Consider the following 20068-nt stretch of genomic DNA (forward strand, 5'->3'; position numbering starts at 1 on the left):
AAATGTTCAATAATTGTTAACTCCTCTTCAAGGCTGGCTGGAATAATACTTTCTCGGCCAAGCTTTAAAACCTCCAAGCATATTATTATCATCATTTAGTTATTTTAATTACTCCATCCTCTGGAATAATTCCTACCTTTATTATACCACATACTATTATTTATTTTAGTGGTTTGGTTACTCATCTGTCTAGCTACTAAAAAACACATCCTCTAGGGCAGGAAACATGGAGAACCTATCTTGTATCTCTAAGACCTGACATTCAGTGAGGACTGCAGAAATGGTTAACATCAGAAATGAGGACGTAGTAGCCAATTGCCCTTCCCCTTGGCCATGGATCTTTAGGATTTCACTTCCTCCTCAAATATGCTTATTTTCTTGCCAAAGGGGTGAGCCAAACTTGGCACAAAGAATCTGCAAGCTAATGCCTGAGGGCTGTAGAGGATGGCAGCTAAGCTGCCTTCCAAGGGAACTCCAGCCTCTAAGCTGAGGAAGAGGAAGGACCAGAGAGAGGCTAGCAGAATGTTTTAAGCTGACGTTCCTTAGTCCAGTGCTGATTTTTTCAAGGCAATACCTGGCTGCTTTTCACTGGCAGCTTGGCCAGAGGGCAAGAGTGTACCTTCTGGAGCCCTTTGGGGACAGATGGTACAACTGACTGGTCTTCCTACAAAGACTTGGATCCAAGCCTCTCACCTCCCCAGCACTGGACTGAGCGATCTCTTAATGCAACAAAGTTTAGTAGTACTTTGTTCACGGCAACTAGGCAAGTGCCCTCTCCCCCAAGAACAGAAGCCAGCAAGTGTCCTACGGTCCAGGCCTCTGCTCTAACTTGACCTTCTCTAAAAAGATAAATCATTAAGATCCTTCTTCTCCCCTTCCCCAAAGTTCTGTGTCACACTGCCCTCTGGGCTCAATGTCTTGGGCTCGGTGCCAGTGATAAATGTCATAAATCCTATACTAAAAGGAAAAGTCAGAACTTGGATCCTAGGTATAAACCCCAATGGTAATGAATTGACTAGCCTGGCTGTGGGTGTAGTAGCATTCTCCCTTGTCCCTCTAGGGTTCCATTGGCCACCAACCACATTCCCAACCTTGCTGATTTAGATTTGTAAATCCAGCAATTCCAAGGCTGTTTGGAGCTCACCTGAAGAGAAATTCTTATTAGTCTCTTGGTAAAAGCTGGTTACTGGTGCTTCACAGGAAGGAAAAGGCAACCACCTTCCCTGGAGACTGCTCCTTGATTACTACCAGAGGTTAGTAACCTGGCAAAGATACCAGCTTGACATCCCAAAGGGTTACTGCATTCTGTTTGCATAATAGAATTACCAGTTAATCCACTGTTCCCTTGGTGATATCTCAGCAGCCAGTTAACTTCAGTCTCATTCCTTCTCTTTGGCCCTGAGATTCCTGGGCTCTGCTTCAGATTCTATCACTGGCTTGCTGTGAACAACCTAGAGAGTTACTTAAGGTGAAGAGGCTAAGAAGACAAGCAGCAGATCATGAAAGACCAGTAGTTCTCAACTGAGAGTGATTTTGCCCCACAGCCAGGAGACATTTGTCAATATCTGTTCTTTGGCAATTGGTTGTCACTACTGAGGGAGGTTGCTACTGGCATCTGGTAGGTAAGAGGCAAAAGATGCTGCTAAATACCATACAATGCACAGGATGGCCCCGCAACAATGAATTATCTGACCTTAAATGTGCCAAGGTTGAGAAATCCTTTGGAAGAAGACCTTGACTTGAATGAATGTCAGATGGACTTAGATTAGAGCGGCTGGTCTGCTATATGATCTTGAGCATGTCACTGAACTTGTACAAACCTTAGATGAGTCAGCCCAGAGATAAGAACACAGGTTCTGGAGTTTGAATCCAATTTACTAACCAGCTGTGTGACCTTCTCGGGATGCCTCAGGTCTCTGAACCTGTTTCCTTACCTATAAAATGACTTATTTCATAGGGATTTTGGAAGTTAATCACGGAAAGTGCTTAGCAATGCGCGGGACATGCAAGTGCTCAAATGTTAGCTGATGTTATTACAACACAGGCCTCCTTGCAACATACGGCATCGTTCATTGTAATTTCTACTCTGATGATGCCTGACTCCTTCAGGGGAAGGACCTTAGATTTCTTTGCCTCCCCGAAGATTCCTAGGAGGATGCTTAGTACCTAAATACCTGCATGATTCTTTAAATTGCATATAAATTGAATCCATCTTTTTTGGTGTTAACTCACATTTTTGGTGTTAACACTAATTAGGAATGTTTTTGATTTCACTATTTCACAGAAATTTTGTAACAACTTGAGGTATAAGGTTTTTACAAAATGGGTCCCACTTATAAGTTATTACTCCTTTGAAACCATCCAATTTGAGAGAGACCATGTCTCCCAGCACCTCTGTGCTCATCTGTTTATGTTTTGCTCCTGCTAAGGCTTATGGAAGCAGCAGCTGTGGATATATTCAGCTTAGCTTTCTCTTACCTGGGCTGTGGGTCCCCACTTTAGCCAAGTGAGAGAGAGACTGCTGGGCAAAGACTTTGAGACCACAAGGAAGGTGCTTCACGAAGTTCTCTCTCTCGGCAATTTATTAGTTGCCCCCTCCTGCCCCCGCCAAAAGCCTGCCCTTTTTATCCCTAGCAAAGCTAGGATGGCAAATTCTCCAAGAACAGAGACTATGTGCCTTGCCTGTTTTATTCAAGAACATCTTGGCACTCTAAGAAAGGATAATTGAGAAGGAAAATGAAACTTACAAGTGGGGCTGAATGCAGGTGGATGGAGGGCAACCTCTATTGCTAACATGCTATACAACTTCTTCGGGACTAAGTTTCCTTGTCTGTGCCAATTGTGTGGCCAAAGTGAAAAGAGGTGGGACAGCATAAAGGGTTAGGCTGGCCTGAGGTGGAATCCCCAAGTCTGCTACTTACCAGCTTTGTGATGTTGGACAAGTTATTTTGCTTCCCTAAGCCTTAGTTCCCTTATTTGCAAAACAGTCTGATCATTGTACTTGTAATTCATAGGGTTGTTGAGATAACATAAAACACTTGGTATAAAGCTTAGTGCAAATTAAACCCTTCAAAAATATTACCTATTATTATACTAAATTTGAAGAGGAAAAGCACCAATTATAATTACTTAGACAAATCCAAGTTCCCCCTGGGAGAAAAAGAGAATCTCATGTTCTTACAGTCATGGCAGTGCTACTTCTCAGCCCTGAGGAGTTCCTAATCACCAATGGCTGACCCAGTTCCATTTTCGTCATCCCACCTTTCCACCAAGACCCTCCCCAAGGGCAAAGGACAGAGGCGCAGGCATATGGGTTTAGACAAATGTTGTATTTAATAGTAAAGCTTAGCATACTCCAGCACCAGCATGGCCTGGAGTTGAAGCAGCAGGGATGGGTAGGTGACCCCCCCGAGCCTTACATGGCGAAGAGGATGAGGAAGGCGACCATCAAACAGAAGAGCCCCATGGCTTCAGATAGGGCAAAGCCCAAAATGGCATAGGAGAAGAGCTGCTGCTTGAGAGACGGGTTCCTGCCAGGGACAGAGATCGATGGAAAGGAAGAGGTGAGGGCATGGGAGGTGGCGGAGGACACAGGTAGGTTAAGTGATGGGGAGTGCTGAAACTGGGAGAGGGCCTAGCCTGCATATATCCTGGGAATTTGGACAGGCAAGCAGAATACCAACATGGTAAGTTTAAGTGAGCCAGGTCGGCATATATTTAAATTCTGTCTCAGAGAAACAACAGAGGTTTCTCCTCTCCTCCTAGAGAAAATAGGCGGTAGATGAAATCAACCAGAAGCTAGAGGGATCTCCTCTTGCTGAGGGTTCCCCCAAATAGGTAGACTTTATGGTGGGAGATGCTCTAGGCCAGTGGTCTCCAACCTTTTTGGCACCAGGGACTGGTGCTCATATGAATCTAATGCCTGATGATCTGAGGTAGAGCTGAGATGGTGATGCTAGCACTGGGGAGCAGCTGCAAAGACAGATGAAGCTTCGCTTGCTCGCCCACCACTCACCTTCTGCTGTGTGGCCTGGTTCCTAACAGGCCATGGACCGGTACCAGTCCCCAAACTTACCTGGCATAGCCAATGATCAAGCTGCCAAACACTGTTCCAATGCCAGCTCCTGAACCAGCCACACCCACTGTGGCGGCCCCAGCACCAATAAACTTGGCTGCTGTGTCAATGTCCCGGGAGACAACACTGGTCTGGAACTCGCGTCTGGCCACCTGGAGTAGGGAGCTGTAGGAAGGCTAGAAGGAGGGGGAGAGAGAGGGAAATAGAGAAGGAGAGAGAGGAAGACAGAGAGAAAGGAGATAGTGAGGCACAAGGACAGGTGGCTGACTCCAGCTCCTTCACCCCACCCACCTGAGCTCAGAAACTGTTGGCAGACTGCCTGGCAAATACAGTAACGCTTGGACTGCAGAGCATGCTGGGAATTAGGCTTAGGGACCATTTTTAGACAGGGCTAGGGAAATTGCAAGCATTAGGGCAACCTTACTTTTGCAAGTTTCTCACCTGGAGTGCTCGTCTTGGGGGTGCTTAGAACTATTAAAGCACCACAGAGTCTCTAACTCTCCTTTTATTTTGGCCTAAAGGCAACTCAACTAATTTGAAGGACCTCTGTCTGTGGAAATTCATAAGAGGGCCCATACTTCCTTACCTGTTCAGATGAGATCTCTGGCCTACTCAGGAAGGAGGCAGACACGGGTCTGATTAGACCCCTGGTGCAACAGCGGATCTGTAAAATCAGAAAGACATCCTCTCAAATCAGTCAAAAAACAACAAAAAAAACCCTTAAATGTTGAGCTTCTGTCAAAAATGACTACATATATTATAAACAGAAAAAGTCCAATGTATTTCAAGGTCAATTAACGTATTCCTGTTTGTATCAACTAGGCTGCCACCACACACTGTCTTGAGACCCTAGTATTTTCAGCAGCGGCAATTTTCCTATTTAAAACTGGGTACGAAAGTTCACCTCTATGGGCAGAGCCCTAATCAGTATCCCAGAATGGAACAAAAATCAAACTAGATACAGGAAGAGTTTATACTCAGATCACCAAAAGAATCAGAAGGGGGAAATCTCATTTTGCTAGAACAGTATTCACTGTTACAGACCCCAAATGGAGTGAACCAGTAAGCCTGGTGAGGCTTCTGAAAACAGCCATCTAAGCAGAGCCCTTTGTAACATGGCTTTCTTGAAATATTTTTTAGTGCAGTGGTTCTCAAACTTGGCTGAACATTGGAATCACCTGGGGGGAGTTTTTTAAAATACAGATACATGGGTTCCACTCGCCCATTCCCGAGTCCGTGCAGCCAGGGCATCAGTACTTTTTAAAGCTCCCTAGTTAGTCCAGTGTGTAGCCAAGGTAAAGGATCACTGCTTCAGTAGGCTATCTTACTATGGCCAAGCCAGACTGTGGGTAAAGGTCAGATTCAGACCCTGACCACATTCTCAAGTCAAGATAGCTTAGTTTACAGATCCAAATAAACAGGGATTAACTGCATCACATCCTAAAACCTCCCTAAAGAGCCAACATCATCAGGATGCCAAGCTCCTCGCAGTTCATTCATTAAACATTGCTAGCTCTCACACTTGGCACTACAGAGCACCCCGAAGCAGCAGCTTACCAAAGCCGGAGAAATGAGTAGTGCTCCGGTGGTCTGCATTTTTTCAGTCTGCAGAGGAAAAAATATTCCATTGATAGTCTAATTATTTCCGTATAGTGGCGACCTTCGGTCGTACCCCTCACCCCTGCCCGTCCTCCCTGGACCACGCTCTTCCTTGCACCGTGTCCCAGCTGAGGAGGGCATTAGAGGTCAGAGGGACAGCGCGAACTCCCCAGTCCACCACTTTCAACCTGGCGGGTCTGCAAAGGAAAGTCATGGAGATCGGAAGTGGAGGAAGGAGGCCGGAGCCCCAAGAGGAAAATGTAGCGAAAGATGGTCTCCTGGGAAGATAGGAGGCCGATAATGAGCAGGTGGCGTGCACAGTCCTGCCCATTTTACACAGCTGTCCTCCGCCTGCCTCAGCCAGGACAGTTAATCGCTCATTACCGTTGGTAATTAATTGTGAAGGCTATAGATGCCCACCGTCTCTCCCAGTTCTGGGGGCAAATGCCCCTCTACACAGTGCAGCCCATACCCCTGCCAATCGCTGGCTCCCAGCCCCAGGTCACCTGCACTCCCACTGCCCTGCTGCCCTTGCTCAGACCACGGCGCTCGCCCCGCTCAAGGTGACTGACTCACCCCACAGCTTTAGCTCTAGGTCTCAGCGCTCGGCTTCCCCACCCACGTGTCCCAGGGTCCCCCCATTCTCATTGGCCGCAATCCCTCCGCGTTCCCATTGGCTAACGTCCTCAATTCCTCCTTTCTTATTGGTCTTCCGCAGCTTCTTCCTCTCTCTCCACAGGAGCTTCGTGGCAGCTCCCGCCTCCATGCGGGTAAAGGCGGGGTTTTCCTTCGAGATCTGGCTTCCTATTGGTTGATCCCTGAAAATCTCGACCATAGAGTCGGCGAGACTCAGAGTTTCCATAACCTCCCGCACAAAATGGCGACTAAGGTGGCAGCTGCAGAAAAAGGCGTGAGATGACCGGAAGCCTTACGCAGACAGACACATGACCTTGGACCTGAGCCTTCATTCGGGCGCTCGGGCTTTGAGCGTTGCATGTCGGGATTTGTAGTCGGGTAGTAGGCCCCAAGGACGGCTGAGATCCCGCGAGATGTTCCTTCCGGAGCTGGGGGAGCCAACGCCTTTGCAGCAATTCCCGCGCTGGTGATTTGTGGAAAGCTTGCTTTCGCTAGGAAGAGTAAAGGCCGCCCACTGGCCTTGAAAGTTCGCTGGTGGGCCAGCACGGCTCTGTGGTCTTATGCTGGTGTTCAGCAGTCATGCACTAATAACCAGATAGGGTTTTTTTAAGTTTTTTTTTTTGTATTGTGTAAACAACGTTCTAAGGATAAAACAGTGACTACCTGATAGAAAAAAGAGCAATGGATAGGAATAAGGAATTCACTAAGGTATTATAAGTTGAAGGAAAGAATGTTCAACTTCACTAGTCGAAGAAATAGAAGTTTAAACGCAACATTTCTCACTTATCAAAAGAGCAGAGTTCTCATTGATGTGAGCCAGGCAATATCCTATACTGCTGATGAGAATATGAATTGGAAAACCTTTCTTGAAAGCAATTTGACAATGTTCATGGAAAGGCTATGGTCCATTCTCTTTGACCCAGAATTTTTTTTTTTTTTTAGACGTGGCAACCCTTGGTTGACCTCACAGACTGCAAGAACCTCGTCAGTTTATAATCCTTTATTTTTTAGGCCTACAGCACCCGGTCTTCCTAAGGTGGTCTATCCAAGTACTAACCAAGTCCGGCCCTGCTTAACTTCCAAGATCAGATGGGATGGGGCTTGTTCAGGGTGGCATGGCGGTAGATCCCAGAAATCCTTAAGAAATAGCCTTTAAACTCTCCATCCTCTTTGACTCTGGAATGTCATTTCTGGTAAACTATCCTGAAAAAATAATCGGAAATGCAAAGATTCTATTGAAAGGATGTGCATTGCAGAGCTTATTGAAATTGGAAACAAGCAAATGGTAAATGGTTAAATTATGATATCTTCACTTAATGAAATAAGCAGATATTTAAAATCAGAAGGAAATTTTCATGATTTCATGATGTAAGACGTGGAAAACTAGCATCGTGAAAAAACGTGGAAAATAGAAAAAACAAAGTATTAATAGTTAATTCTGGACAATATAATAAGCTTGGTTTATGAGTATATTAAATTTATAATTGAAACATTAAAGATTATACTAATCTGGAGAGTCTGGACTCTTAGGAAAACACTGTAAGATGAAGGAAACAAGATATCCTGCCAGCATGATATAATGGAAAGAGTGTTGAGTTTTCAAATCACGCAAACTTGAGTTCCTAACATGGCTCTACCACACATAACTTAATGTGTACCTCAGAGCAGATTACCAAATCTCTCTTGATTGTAGTGTTACCATTTATTGCGGCCTCACCATATGACAAGCATTCTGTTAGATGCTTCCACCTGTTATATAATTTAGTCCTTACGAACACTCTTTAAATGAGTATTATTTTATCCCCTTTTACAGATTACCCCATTTTACAGAACATCTCTCTCCAGTTTGGCATATTTGTAAGAGGAAAGGTCAGTATTTGAACCCAGGTTTGTCTGGATCCAAAACACAAGCTCTTAACCATTAGTTTGTAGGCCTCCCTAAAACTGAGGAACCTGTAAAACAGGGTTAATACTATTTACCTTATAGAAATATGAGATAAAATAAGTGCCAGACATATGTTGGTACCTGGTGAATGTTCCCTTTCTGTTATTGCTCTAGGATAAATTATGTTTTCATATGGATCATCCCTGACTTTGTCTGCATGTATTAATTTTTTTTTCACATACAGATTTGTCACATAGTTCTACATTCATAACATACATTCAAAGGTGTCAAATTTATCCCGTGATGTACTGGAAATCAGGCTTTTCAGTGTCATGTTTAGAATGTGAATTTTGGAGTTAAACAATCGGGGTTCAAATTCTGGCACTGCCACTACTGTGTGAGGGCAAGGTTCTAAACCTCTCTGACTGTCTTCATCTATAAAAGGGAGAAATCCCTTTTTCAACAGGGTTATTATAAGGAGTATATGATATAGTATGTGTGGAAGTGCTTTTTTAAGTATTGAGGTAAAAAGTAATGGTAAACCAGGAGAGGCTGTGAGAAATGGAAGGCAGTTGGGAAGCCTCAAGTCCTGACCTGACATCTCGAGGGTTATGCCAGCTGACTTGGAGAAGGCCAAATGACTTCTGTGGGAACTCTGAGAAGATTCCTGAGTAGGCAGAAATGCTTTTTTGAAGGAGTCAAAGGACAAACTTCTGGACAATAAGCCAGCAGTTCCCTCCCTCGGAGGCATTTCTGACTCCGTTCGAAACCTACCTCTTCCATCTAGAGTCTTATCTCAGATCTCTCTTTTCCTTCAAGCCCAGTTCCTCATGCTTTCTTTAGGAATTCAAGTCAACAAATTTTTTGAGTGGGTAACAGTTCCAAGCACTGTACTTGGTGCTTGGAGTACACAGATGAATAAGACCAGTCTCAGTCCTAAAGAAACTCAAAATTAGCAAGAAAATAAATGTGTGAACAAGTAATTAACTATTATGTTAATAAGCACTACAAGAAAACTACCTGCAAAATATAAAGAAGGGAGGGATTAACTTCATCTGGAGAGAACCAAGAAAGACCTTTTGAAAAAGTGCTTTCTAGGCTGAAGATAGTTTCAAGGATAAATATAAGTCAGTTAGCTATATCAAGGAAAAAGGTCAGAATGGATGAGGCTATTCTAGGCAGAGTGAACAACATGTATTTAAAAAAAAACCAAACAAACAAAAACACAGAGGACCTGAAACTAATATAATGTTGAGTGTCAATTGTATTTGAAAAAAAAGAAAAAAAAGATAAAGCATAAAAAAAATAGTGCTTAGAACATAAAAAAACACCCACAGACGAGAGTTGGTATATCCAATCTTAGATTAATCAGCCATGGCCAGGGGACAACACAAATATGATCGCTGCACTTCCATTTCTGTCAATATGACTAGCTAGACTAAATATTCTGAAAATCCTCCTGCCATAACACATAAAAATGCTACATAAAATATAACAAATATATTTTTAAGAGTAGAGCCTTGTTATTGACAGCTATAAGTAAATGTATTCTATATATTATGTCCAAATTACCAATTTCCCATAATCTGAAACAGCATCTCTGCTCAAAGACCCAGCTGGTGATGATATGTTCCATAACAACAATAGTAACAACATAAAAGGACTTTTTTTTTTAGGAGGGGGCAGTTAGGGGAAGGAGAGAAATGATTCATGGTCATAAATGCTAGCTTTTAAATGTGTAGCTGAGCTCACAAGAAAGTAAGGAAAGTCTTTAGAGACCCAAAACAGAGAACCTAAACCTAAAACCAAAGTAGTAAACATGTAATATTGAAACCGGAGGGCAACTGAGTCTCGGTCTCATAATGCCTGCGTTGCTCAGCCAATAGACCAACACAGGGGCTGGGATATTTAGAGTTAGTGTTTATTGTCAGAGCACCAGTTATCTGAGAAGGCAGCAGGTTAACACCTTCGAAGCTGCTTTCCTTTCTCAGTCTTGCTTAGGGTGTTTAAGGAAAAATCTGGGCATTATTCCCTGGACTACGTGACAGTTGGGGGGAGGTCTGTTGTGCTTCATGAGCGGTTCCTCTGGCAACGTGGTTGGTGTTAGCAACCCAGGAACAAAGATGGGAGTAGTCTGGAAAGAATGCTGGACCAGGATTGTGATTGGTGAGGGCATTGGTAAGGGCGAAAAGTTTCAGGGCAACGTTCTATGGCAGGGGACATTCTAAGCTCTGGATCAAGCCACTGGGGACTATTGTTAACCTATAGGGCAAGGAAAAGTGAAGCCAGGGATGCTGTGACGCCTCTACTACGGGGGTCCCAACTGGGCCCTTCTTCACTATTAAACTGAAGCCACCATGACTGGGAATATGGTAGAGTAGAGAAAGGGGGGTTCAGTCACAGAAAGTTTGAGTAGCTTTAGTTTTAATCCTCCATGGGGACAGAAGGGTTTGTGGCCCATACAAGATGGAGAGTTGGAATTGAAATTTCCAAATAAAGCTAAAATCCTCAAAAGGCTTTGATGGATGGACTTTAAAAAAATCCATCCACAGGTAGGTAACAAAGAAGTGTGTCTGCCTGTTCCTGAGAACTACAGGACTATATGTTGGTTTTGTATCCAAATGTGTATTCTGTGGTCCAGGAACGCCCAAGCTAAGGCTTGGCATTAAAAGTGGTTTTGGATTAGGGATGTCCCTCGGCTGAAACAATGTAAAGCTCCTCTGGATCCATGAAGGAGTCCCACAACAGCTGAAAAGTGATCTCTATAAAGAATTCACAATGAGCAAGGATCATCAAACATAACAGACAGCAAGAACTTCAGATAGCACAACTTTCAGATGGCAACTCAACTATGAAAGAGGCAGTATAATGCCATGATTACGGATATAGACTTTAAAGCCAGACTGCCTAAATTCTAGGCAAAGCTCTCTACTTACTATCCAGATGATCTTGGGAAAGTTGATTAACTTCTCTGTGTTTCCATTTTATTATACAGGATTATTTTGTGAATTAAATGAATTAATATTTATATAGTACCTAGAACAATGTTTGGCACATAGTAAGGGTTATAGAAGCATTTGTTATTGTTTAATGAAATATGTTTTCAATGATTAAGAAAATAAGGAATAAAAAAAGATCAAGATGATATCAAAAAGAATTTGAAGATTTGAAAAATAAATAAATGGAACTTTTAAAAATTAAAAATATAACAATTGAAATTAAGAGAAAACTTAATGGATAGGTTAAACAAGAGAGTATTGACAGCTGAAGGAAATTAGCAAACTGGAAAATAGATGTGAGGAAATTATTCAGAGTAAAGCATAGAGAAATAAAAGATCAAAAATATGAAAAGGAGTTAAGAGACAGGGAAGGCAGAATGAAACCTAACATCCTTCTAATTCAAATATTAGAAGGAGAGAATAGAATGGGAAAGAGGTAATATTTGAAAATATAATGGCTGAGAAATTTCCGGACTGATGAAAGACATGAATCATCTGGTTTAGGAATCTCAGCAAATCCCAAATAGGACAATTACTTTGGAAAAAATTACACTTAGTCTCATCCTAGTGAAATTATTGACCACTCTGCAAAGAGAAGATATTAAAAGCTACCACAGAGAAAAAAATTTTACAATGGAAAGTTTCACTGATAAGGTAACATTTGAACAAAGACTTGAGGAGAGGGAATAAGGTATAAGCCTATCCGGAAAGAAAGTGTTCCAGGCAAAAGAAAACAGCAAGTGCAAAGACCCTGTGGCAAAAGCATGATTAATATATTCTAGGAATAGCAAGGAGCCAGTTTGAATAAAGAGGAGACAGTAAGAGGAAGAGTCATTGGAAATAGAAATCATAGAGATAATTGTGGCAGTGTTGGGGATAGTGGAGGAAGCCTTGTAATGTTGGCCTTAAAAGAATTTTGGCTTTTACTCTGAGAAAATGGTGACCCATTAGAGGATTTTGAGTAGAGGAGCGACATAGTCTGACTTACGTTTTAAAAGGATAATTCTGAGAATAGAATATTGAGGTGGAGGTGAGGAGACAAGGTGACAAGAAGGGATGCCAGTTGAGATTATTGCAATAATCCGGATAAGAGATTATGTAACTTGGACCAAGATGGTAGCAGTGGAAGTGGTAAGAAATTATAAGAATCTGGTTTTATTTTAAAGGTAGTGGCAACATAATTGCTATTAATGGATGATGAGGATGTGAGAATGAGAGGCATTAAAGATGACTCCAAGATTTTTACCCTAAACAGCTGGAATAATGGAGTTGTGATTAATGGAGATAATGTTGACTGTGATTAAAGCAAGGTTGTTGTTGTTGTTGCTGTTGTTTGAAAAGTGTTATTAGGATTTCAATTCTGCCATATTACATTTGAGGTACTGTTAGACACTCAAATGAAGATGATAAGTATGCATTTGAATATATGAGTCTGGGGTCCAGGAGAAGTCTGGGCTTGAAGTATATATTTGGGAATTGTCAGTAAATAGTTGGCATTTAACATGCTGAGACTGAATGAGATCATCAAAGAAAGGTGTATCCCACCTACACACATCATAGGCAAACTGTCAAATACAAAGACAAATTGAGAATCTTGAAAACAGCAAGAGGGAAGTGATTAATTATGGACCAGGGATCCTTGATAATATTAACGGCTGATTTCTAACCAGAAACTAAAGGTCAGAAGGCAGTGGGATAACATATTCAAAGTGTGGAAGCAAAAGGATTGTCAGTCAAAAATTCTATATCTAGCAAAACTATGCTTCAGAAATCTATGGGGAAAATTAAGATATTCCGAGATAAACAAAAACTGAGAAAATTTCTTACTAGCAGAGCTGCCCTACAAGAAATACTAAAGAGAGTCCTTCAGGCTGAATTTTAGGACACTAAACAAGTAATTCAAATTCACATGAAGAAATAAAGAGCACCAACAAATGTAAATATATAGGTAAATATAAAAGATAATATGAACATATTTTTCATAACTCTTTTCCTCTTCTATATTATTTAAAAGACAATGACATAAAGTAATAATTATAAAGTTATATTAACAGGGTTTATAACATCTAAAGATGTAATTTATGTAATAATAATAGTACAAAGGAGAAGGGAGGGAATGAAGCTATATTGGAGTAGAGTTTTTGTATACTATTGAAATTAAGTTAGTCTTAATCTGCACTAGGTTGTTTTAGGTTAAAACGTTAATTGTAATCTCCAGGGAAACCATTAAGAAAATAGCTAAAAAATACAGTAAAACAAACAAAGGAATTTTAACAACATACTAGGAATATCTCTTTGACACAAAAGAAGAAATTTACAACTATGTGGAAATTAAACAATATGGTCCAAAATAACCAATGGATCAAAAAAGAAATCACAAGTGAAATTAGAAAATACTTTGAGATAAATGGAAATGAAAACACAACGTACCAAACTTTATAGCATGCAGCTAAAGGTGTGCTTAGAAGTACATTTACAGCTGTAAACAATATGGAGAAAAATATATCCAAGTTGTATGTAAATACATTTTAATGGCATATTACAACTCCTAGACAGAAAAAGAGAGAAACGGAAAAATCTAACAAATACATCTGTTAACAATGATTTTCTCTGGGTTTTTAGGTTATAAGGTAACAAATGTTTTAATTAATCTATTTTTTACTTTTCTACATTTTCTAAAATGTATATAGAGAGTATATATCACATATATTGAAAATCAAATATAAATTAACAATAAAAATATATCTTTTGGTTCAAGGTTAAAAAAATAATAAGGAAGGAGCTTTGGATGCCCCAATATTAAGAGGTCAGGAAAATGAGGAGAAATGACAAAGGAGTCTGAGAAGAAATGGCTAATGAAGTAGAAGAATAATTAAGGCCAAGTGGTGTCTTGAAAGTCAAATGAAGAAAGTGTTTCAAGGAGGAGGGAGTGATCAACTGTTTCATATGCTGCTGACAGGCCAAATTAGATGAGAACTAGTCTTGACTTGTGGATGTAACAACCTGGATGTAATTGATGAACTTAACAAGAGAAGTTTTGTGTGTTGATGAGAGTGAAGGCCAATTAGAGTGGGTTTAAGAACACAGTTATTTGTTACCATTTTATATGGCTATTTAACTAAAACTTACTTTGAAAATTGGTAATTAAAGGAAAATAAGCATTTATTTTGCCTTTCTAGTAGAAACTGTTTTTTAGCATAATCAATTAACAATATTTTGTAAACCCCATGAAACTGTTGATTTGGGCAGACTGTTAACTGATTTAAAACCAGGAGAATGAGCAGATAGGGAGCTGGTGATTCATGTAGTACCAAAGTGACAACACACACGTTACTTTCTAGTCACCAGGGGGAATGTAATTTATAATGGAGGGGTTAGGCTTTCCTCACCCAGAATCAGTGGCCAATTGTATTATCACAATAGGTGTGTCAGCAGATATTGTTTTTTTTAATGATGAGATTCAATATTTAGTATGTAACATCATCTGTCATGCATCTACTCAAAGTCATTTAACTTGAATCCATTATACCTTTAGATCTAACTTTCATTTATAAGAAATTCAGGTGATAAGGGAACAAACTAAACAATGCCATGAGAGAACAACCAGACAAATTCAGAAGGTAGGACATCTGATCTAGTCCGTTTGACAAGTCAGTGTCATGAAAAGAGATTTTGCCAGAAGACCAGATGTAATGTATAGCTATTGGTTAGACAATGGTATGAACAAACCAGTTATAAAGGACATTTTTGGGATAATTGGGGAAAAATTTAATTATGGTTTAGGTATTGGATGAGATGAAAATTTTCCAATTTGGAATGGCAGAGATGATTAATTGATAAAAAGTGATTAAAAAGTGATATGTACAATATGATTGCATGTTGATTTAAGAAACCTATACATTAAAAATATGTATATAAAAAAACAGCTCTTACTGTAATTTTATTATTAACATTGGAACTCGTAGCATGGTAAGAATATGATGTTTTCATTTTATTATTTTTGCTTATCTACATTTTCTAAATTTCTACAATTCTTGTATATTTCTTCCAAAATAACAGATTATTTAAAAACATATTGTAAAATAGTGAATAAAAACACTGAGAATGAAAAAAATTAGAGAATAGCAGGGGAGGACTAAATGTCATTCTTTTAAGGAATTTTGCTATAAAGGAGAACAGAGAAATGAAGCTAGAGAAGGAAGTGGGGTCAAGTGAAGTTTTCTTTAAGAGAAAAAATAGCAGCATGGTTTTATGCTGAAAGCAACAGAGATGAAAAAAATGATGGTAAAAGAGGCAAAGGAGGAGTTCTGAAGCAATGCTTTTAAGTAGGCAAGAGAAGCTGCTTTATAACTGTATTAATATCTATACATTAATAAAGTGTTCGACTCATGAAGAGACTATAATTCTAAACTATATGCGTATAATAACATGCACGTAAAGTGAAACGACAGAATTATAAGGAGAAATTCAGAATTTCACCTTCATGGTGGGAGATTTAACACTTCTCTGTCAGTAATTGACAGATCTAATAGTCTAATAATTAACTATTAGGATATAGAAGATTTGAGCAACACAATTAATGACCTTTATTTATTGAACTTATATAGACTTCTGCACTCAGCAATTAGAGAGTACACATTCTTTTCAAGCACACATGAAACACTTAAAAAAATTGACCGCTAAGCCACAAGACAAGATTCAATAAATACTGAAGAATCAATATCACATAGACCATATTCCCTGACCGCAATGAAATTAAGAAATCAAACGTTAAAAACCATGCATTTAGACAAACAACAACAACAACAAAGCCTTTTGAATGTGACTGTTGGAGTCCATACCGTGAATGGAAGGGAAATATCTAGAGAAGGGAATTGAAGACTCATAGCCAGGCAGATACCATAAGAGGTCTCCATTACATTCTAGGCCACTTATGCAGTGTGTATGCACCTGAGCACACACCCACACTCTCCCAGACACCTTTCTCTCCAGATAGCCTAAGATGACCCCCGCCAAGCATGACTCAGCTATCTCAAGGACAACCACAACTCATCTTTGTCCCAAAGTTAAAATCATTTATGTCCATCCAGCTACTAACCAGAGGCAACATCATGAGGTGGCTGTTCTCCAAATATATAATCTCCTAGTGAAGTCTAGTCTTCTAGTTCAGGCTCAGTCTTACCTTGGTGTGGCTCCACATCATCTTATCATTTATGGACTAAACAATAGATATAACTGCACCTCCCCCAACCTGTGTTCACTTGGGCTTCCTTCCAAGCAGCAAGGATCTTAGATGGTGCAAGGATCAGGACAGACTCATGGACACTTTGTTCATTCAGGCAGGTGTAGCGCTAAGTCCTTTTTGAGTACCTAGGTTCATTGCATTTCATTTTGTTCATAACTTAGATCTTTAGTCTAAGAACCTCAGTCATTATCTTTGCACAAATTCTTCCAAGTTCCAGCCCAATTACTCCCTCTCTCTCTTATGATTAAAAAAGAAAAGTTATCTACAGCCATGTCACCCTGAACGTGCCCGATCTCATCTGATCTCAGAAGCTAAGCAGGGTCAGGCCTGGGTAGTACTTGGATGGGAGACCACCTAGGAAGACCAGGTACTGTAGGTGTTTAAAAAAATAAACAAATAAAAAAGAAAAGTCAAATGGTACGAATATATTTTTAAATCAATTTTGCATCTCCCAGCATTTTGCTTACTAAGCATGTTCATTTAATTTTATTGACTCTTTTAAAAACCTCAAAATATTTCTAAATATTCATGCTCACATTAGCTTCAATTATTAGGTACATTTCCTTAAATATTACTGGCTATAACAAAATCCAGTTTTAGTTCGGATTAGCGGTACCTACCAGTAATCACTACTCATACACAGTAGTGGGAAAGGAAAAAAAGACTATCACCATACACTTGGATAAGTCTATACAAGTAAATGACAGAACCAGCAAATCTCATGGGTATCATCGTGTAACTCACTTCCTTGGCACTGGGATGAGTTCCTTGGTCTTTATGATCTGCTTGCTTGGAGGACTTCCCTGGTATAACCAGCATCCTTCAGGACTGCTCCAAAGACCAGTAGGAAGGGTCTCCTGTAGGGAGCTGTGCAGGTTGAGCCATCTGCTTCCTACTATTGCTGGTATTCTTTTTTTTTTTTTTTTATGAGGGTTTGGGACTGAGTCCTCCTACAACATTAGATCAAGAAAGTCCCAGATCTTTGTTTGCCAGCATTATATTTTTTTTCTGGTGTTACAATTTTCATAAAACCTTGGCAGCCTGAGCATTTCATTTGGGAGGTCTCTGCTAAAGAGCCCAAACTAGGAATCTTGTTTTTCTTTGATAATTCCTGGGCCTGGAGGATCTGCTCGTCTACACCAATTTCTCTTTAATGAAGGGCCTTAGCTTCAAGGTATGGATGGTAAATAAAGGTAAAGGGGGTAGAGGTCTCTGATGGGAGCCTTTCTCCTCTAATCTGCCTTGGAAAGTTAACTCTGCATTCTTGCAATCCATGCTTACCGGGAAGCCTTTTAAAAATGCAGGCAATTTCACATTTGTCCGGCAGATGGGGCTCAGTGGAAGATATTTTGGAAAGACCCGAGGTTTTTCTTTTTTCTTTCTTTCTTTTTTCTTCCTTTCTGTCTTTAAAAAACAAAACAAAACAAAAAACAAAACAGACAAACAAAAAAACAAAGCTGGTTTCTCTTACATCCTACATTCAATTCCAGGAAACCATGCTGGTGCTGCCTTTCAAAATCTGTCCAGGATCTGACCACTTCTCCACACCTCCCATGCCCCCTTCATTTTCTCATCTGGGTTACTGCACAGACTTAACACTTGCCCTGCTTTTACTTGCTTCCTTATCACCTAACTTCATCTACCCAGCAGCCAGAGAGATCCTTTTAAGATACAGTGAGTCCTCAAATCAGGTCCTAACTTATAATGTTAATGAGATGTGTAGGAACTCGACTCTTGTTTATATCAATTAGCATAAGCTAAAATTGGTTTCATTCATGTCACTCAAAGTCACAGAATCTATTGACTCCACAAGTAAGGACTTGCTATACAAGTATACTAAGTCACTTGTCTGCTCAAAATTTTGCAATGGCTTCCCATTTCTCTCGAGATAAGCCAGAGTCCTTAAAATCCATCCCACTTGATTTCCCATTGCCTGTCTGACCTGTTCTACAACTCTCCACTCACCTTTTGGCTGAACACCCAGGCATATTCTTGCTTTTCCCATTTAAATCCAGGTTGTTCACCGCCTAGTTAATTTCTTGTCTTTGCTCAAATCTTGCTTTGTCAATGAGCCCCATCCCGACCTCCATATTTAAAGTTGCAGCCACCCTTTCCCTACTCCTTAAGCCTCATACCCAGCTCTATTTTCTCTGTAAAACTTAGCACCTTCTAACAAGTGTTCTATTCTGACTGTAACAAACAAATGTAATTGTTTGTTATGTTTACTATTTATCATTTCTCTTCTTCTTACGTTGAAGTTTCTTGAGGCAGGGATCTTTGCCTATTTTGTTCACTGTGTTTAGAACAGTACCTGGCTCAGAGAAGGGACTCAATCAGTATGTCAAATGAGTGAATCAATATGCTCCTTCCAACAGCTAAGACCTCACAATTTTCTAACCAATGCTCTAACTTCATTCTTGAGTGTGGTGGCCGTATAGAGAATCAGAGAATCTAACACTATATAATTCAGCAGGATTCAAAGCTAATTCTTGATCTGTGACAATCTCAGGTCACCATGGGTTTACCATCTTTGGTTAATTGAGCCATTGCTGGATAACGGCTTGCTTCTCTGGCTGCAGCTTATTGAAGTCTGTAAGCAATGGCCAATACACTCTGCTTTGCTTCCCTTTTTGGGGTCACGTATTTCTCCTTGTGCCCCTCCCCCCAACTCAGCCAAGTTCACAGTTTCTCTCAGTGTTTATGATATGAATCCTACTCCAGATGCTCATTTCTATGTCATTTAGGACTCTATGGTTGCAAGTAACAGAATCCAAATTAAGTTTATTAAAAATTGGGAGGATTTATTATAAAGATATAGGGATGTTTCACAGAGAGCAAAAGCTGAGGTTTAACTTTCATAAAACCCCAAACTTTGTACCTTATACAACAGGTAGCCTCAATATGGCAGTATTATTTCTTTTATTCCTCCAAGAGTGTTACCTGCTACAGCAGCTCTGTTGGTTTGATTGCCTTTACCAATCACCATGTCTTCCTCTTCTTCCTTCTTAATCATCCACAGGTTTGGGCCCAGTGTTCCTTCTCCACGGTGTTATTGTTAGGTAGCTAGTCAGACATGAGCGACGAGGGGAACAAAGGAATAGGGTCCCAGCCTAGAGACCACCCAAAGAATACTCCAATGGTAGTAGAATTCTGGGTCTGCACATGCACACTGGGCAAAGATTTATATAGCAGCCAGGTGCCAATCACCTAGGAATGCCTTTGGAACCACCCATCATGGCCCAGATAGAAACAGACCTCCCCATTTCTGCGTTCTTACAGCTCTTTGCAGCAAACCCACTCCTGCCTTAGGGCGTGCTATCTTATCTCTTCACCTCCCAAATTCCATGGGCTGCCACCTTCCTTAGCACCCTGTCTCCTTCTAAAATATACTTTCAATAAATCCACTTTTTCTAAATCTCCCCAACCTGTAATTCTTTGCTGCTTTGGTGGGGAAGAACCGAGGGCAACACACAACAGCACTGTCCTCCCTCATGCCACTGGGGCGACGCGGGATTTCACATCACCCCAGGGGTAACATTATGTGTGTCAGCAGAGGGGACTCCATCCCAACTCCAGGGGCAGAATCAGAACGATTGATGGAAATCGACTAGTTTAGAATGGTCAGGTGT

At 40.5% G+C, this 20068-nt stretch overlaps 1 protein-coding gene and 2 pseudogenes across 3 annotated transcripts; 1 reads left to right on the plus strand and 2 right to left on the minus strand.

Moving 5' to 3' along the window:
* Window positions 1–3310: 3310 nt before the first annotated feature.
* Window positions 3311–6343, minus strand: ATP5MC1 (ATP synthase membrane subunit c locus 1). 3 transcript variants are annotated; one of them, XM_011382649.2, is made up of 5 exons: window positions 6251–6343; window positions 5633–5680; window positions 4662–4739; window positions 4076–4251; window positions 3311–3530 (listed from the first exon to the last, which is right to left on the minus strand). In XM_011382649.2, exons 2-5 carry the CDS (start codon window positions 5669–5671, stop codon window positions 3416–3418), a joined length of 408 nt encoding a protein of 135 aa, XP_011380951.1. In that variant the 5' UTR covers window positions 5672–5680; window positions 6251–6343; the 3' UTR covers window positions 3311–3415. The 3 variants fall into 3 exon arrangements, with proteins under 3 accessions (XP_011380951.1, XP_011380950.1, XP_011380952.1); XM_011382648.2 differs by having other exon boundaries at window positions 6181–6302; XM_011382650.2 differs by lacking the exon at window positions 6251–6343 and adding an exon at window positions 6059–6167.
* Window positions 6344–7320: 977 nt separating this feature from the next.
* LOC111732743 lies at window positions 7321–7437 on the minus strand (annotated as a pseudogene).
* A 9262-nt stretch (window positions 7438–16699) lies between these two features.
* Window positions 16700–16818, plus strand: LOC111732744 (annotated as a pseudogene).
* Window positions 16819–20068: the final 3250 nt, after the last annotated feature.

Source organism: Pteropus vampyrus, unplaced genomic scaffold (assembly GCF_000151845.1).
Source record: "Pteropus vampyrus isolate Shadow unplaced genomic scaffold, Pvam_2.0 Scaffold486, whole genome shotgun sequence".
Classification (NCBI taxonomy): Eukaryota; Metazoa; Chordata; class Mammalia; order Chiroptera; family Pteropodidae; genus Pteropus; species Pteropus vampyrus.

Excerpts from the sequence above, each read along its gene's own strand:
- ATP5MC1 (XM_011382649.2), bottom strand. The coding sequence starts at position 5,671 with ATGCAGACCACCGGAGCACTACTCATTTCTCCGGCTTTG. Across the intron at positions 4,252-4,661 it reads CAGAGATCTCATCTGAACAG|CCTTCCTACAGCTCCCTACT; the intron begins GTAAGGAAGTAT and ends CCCTCCTTCTAG. Across the intron at positions 3,531-4,075 it reads TTGATCATTGGCTATGCCAG|GAACCCGTCTCTCAAGCAGC; the intron begins GTAAGTTTGGGG and ends TGTCCCTGGCAG.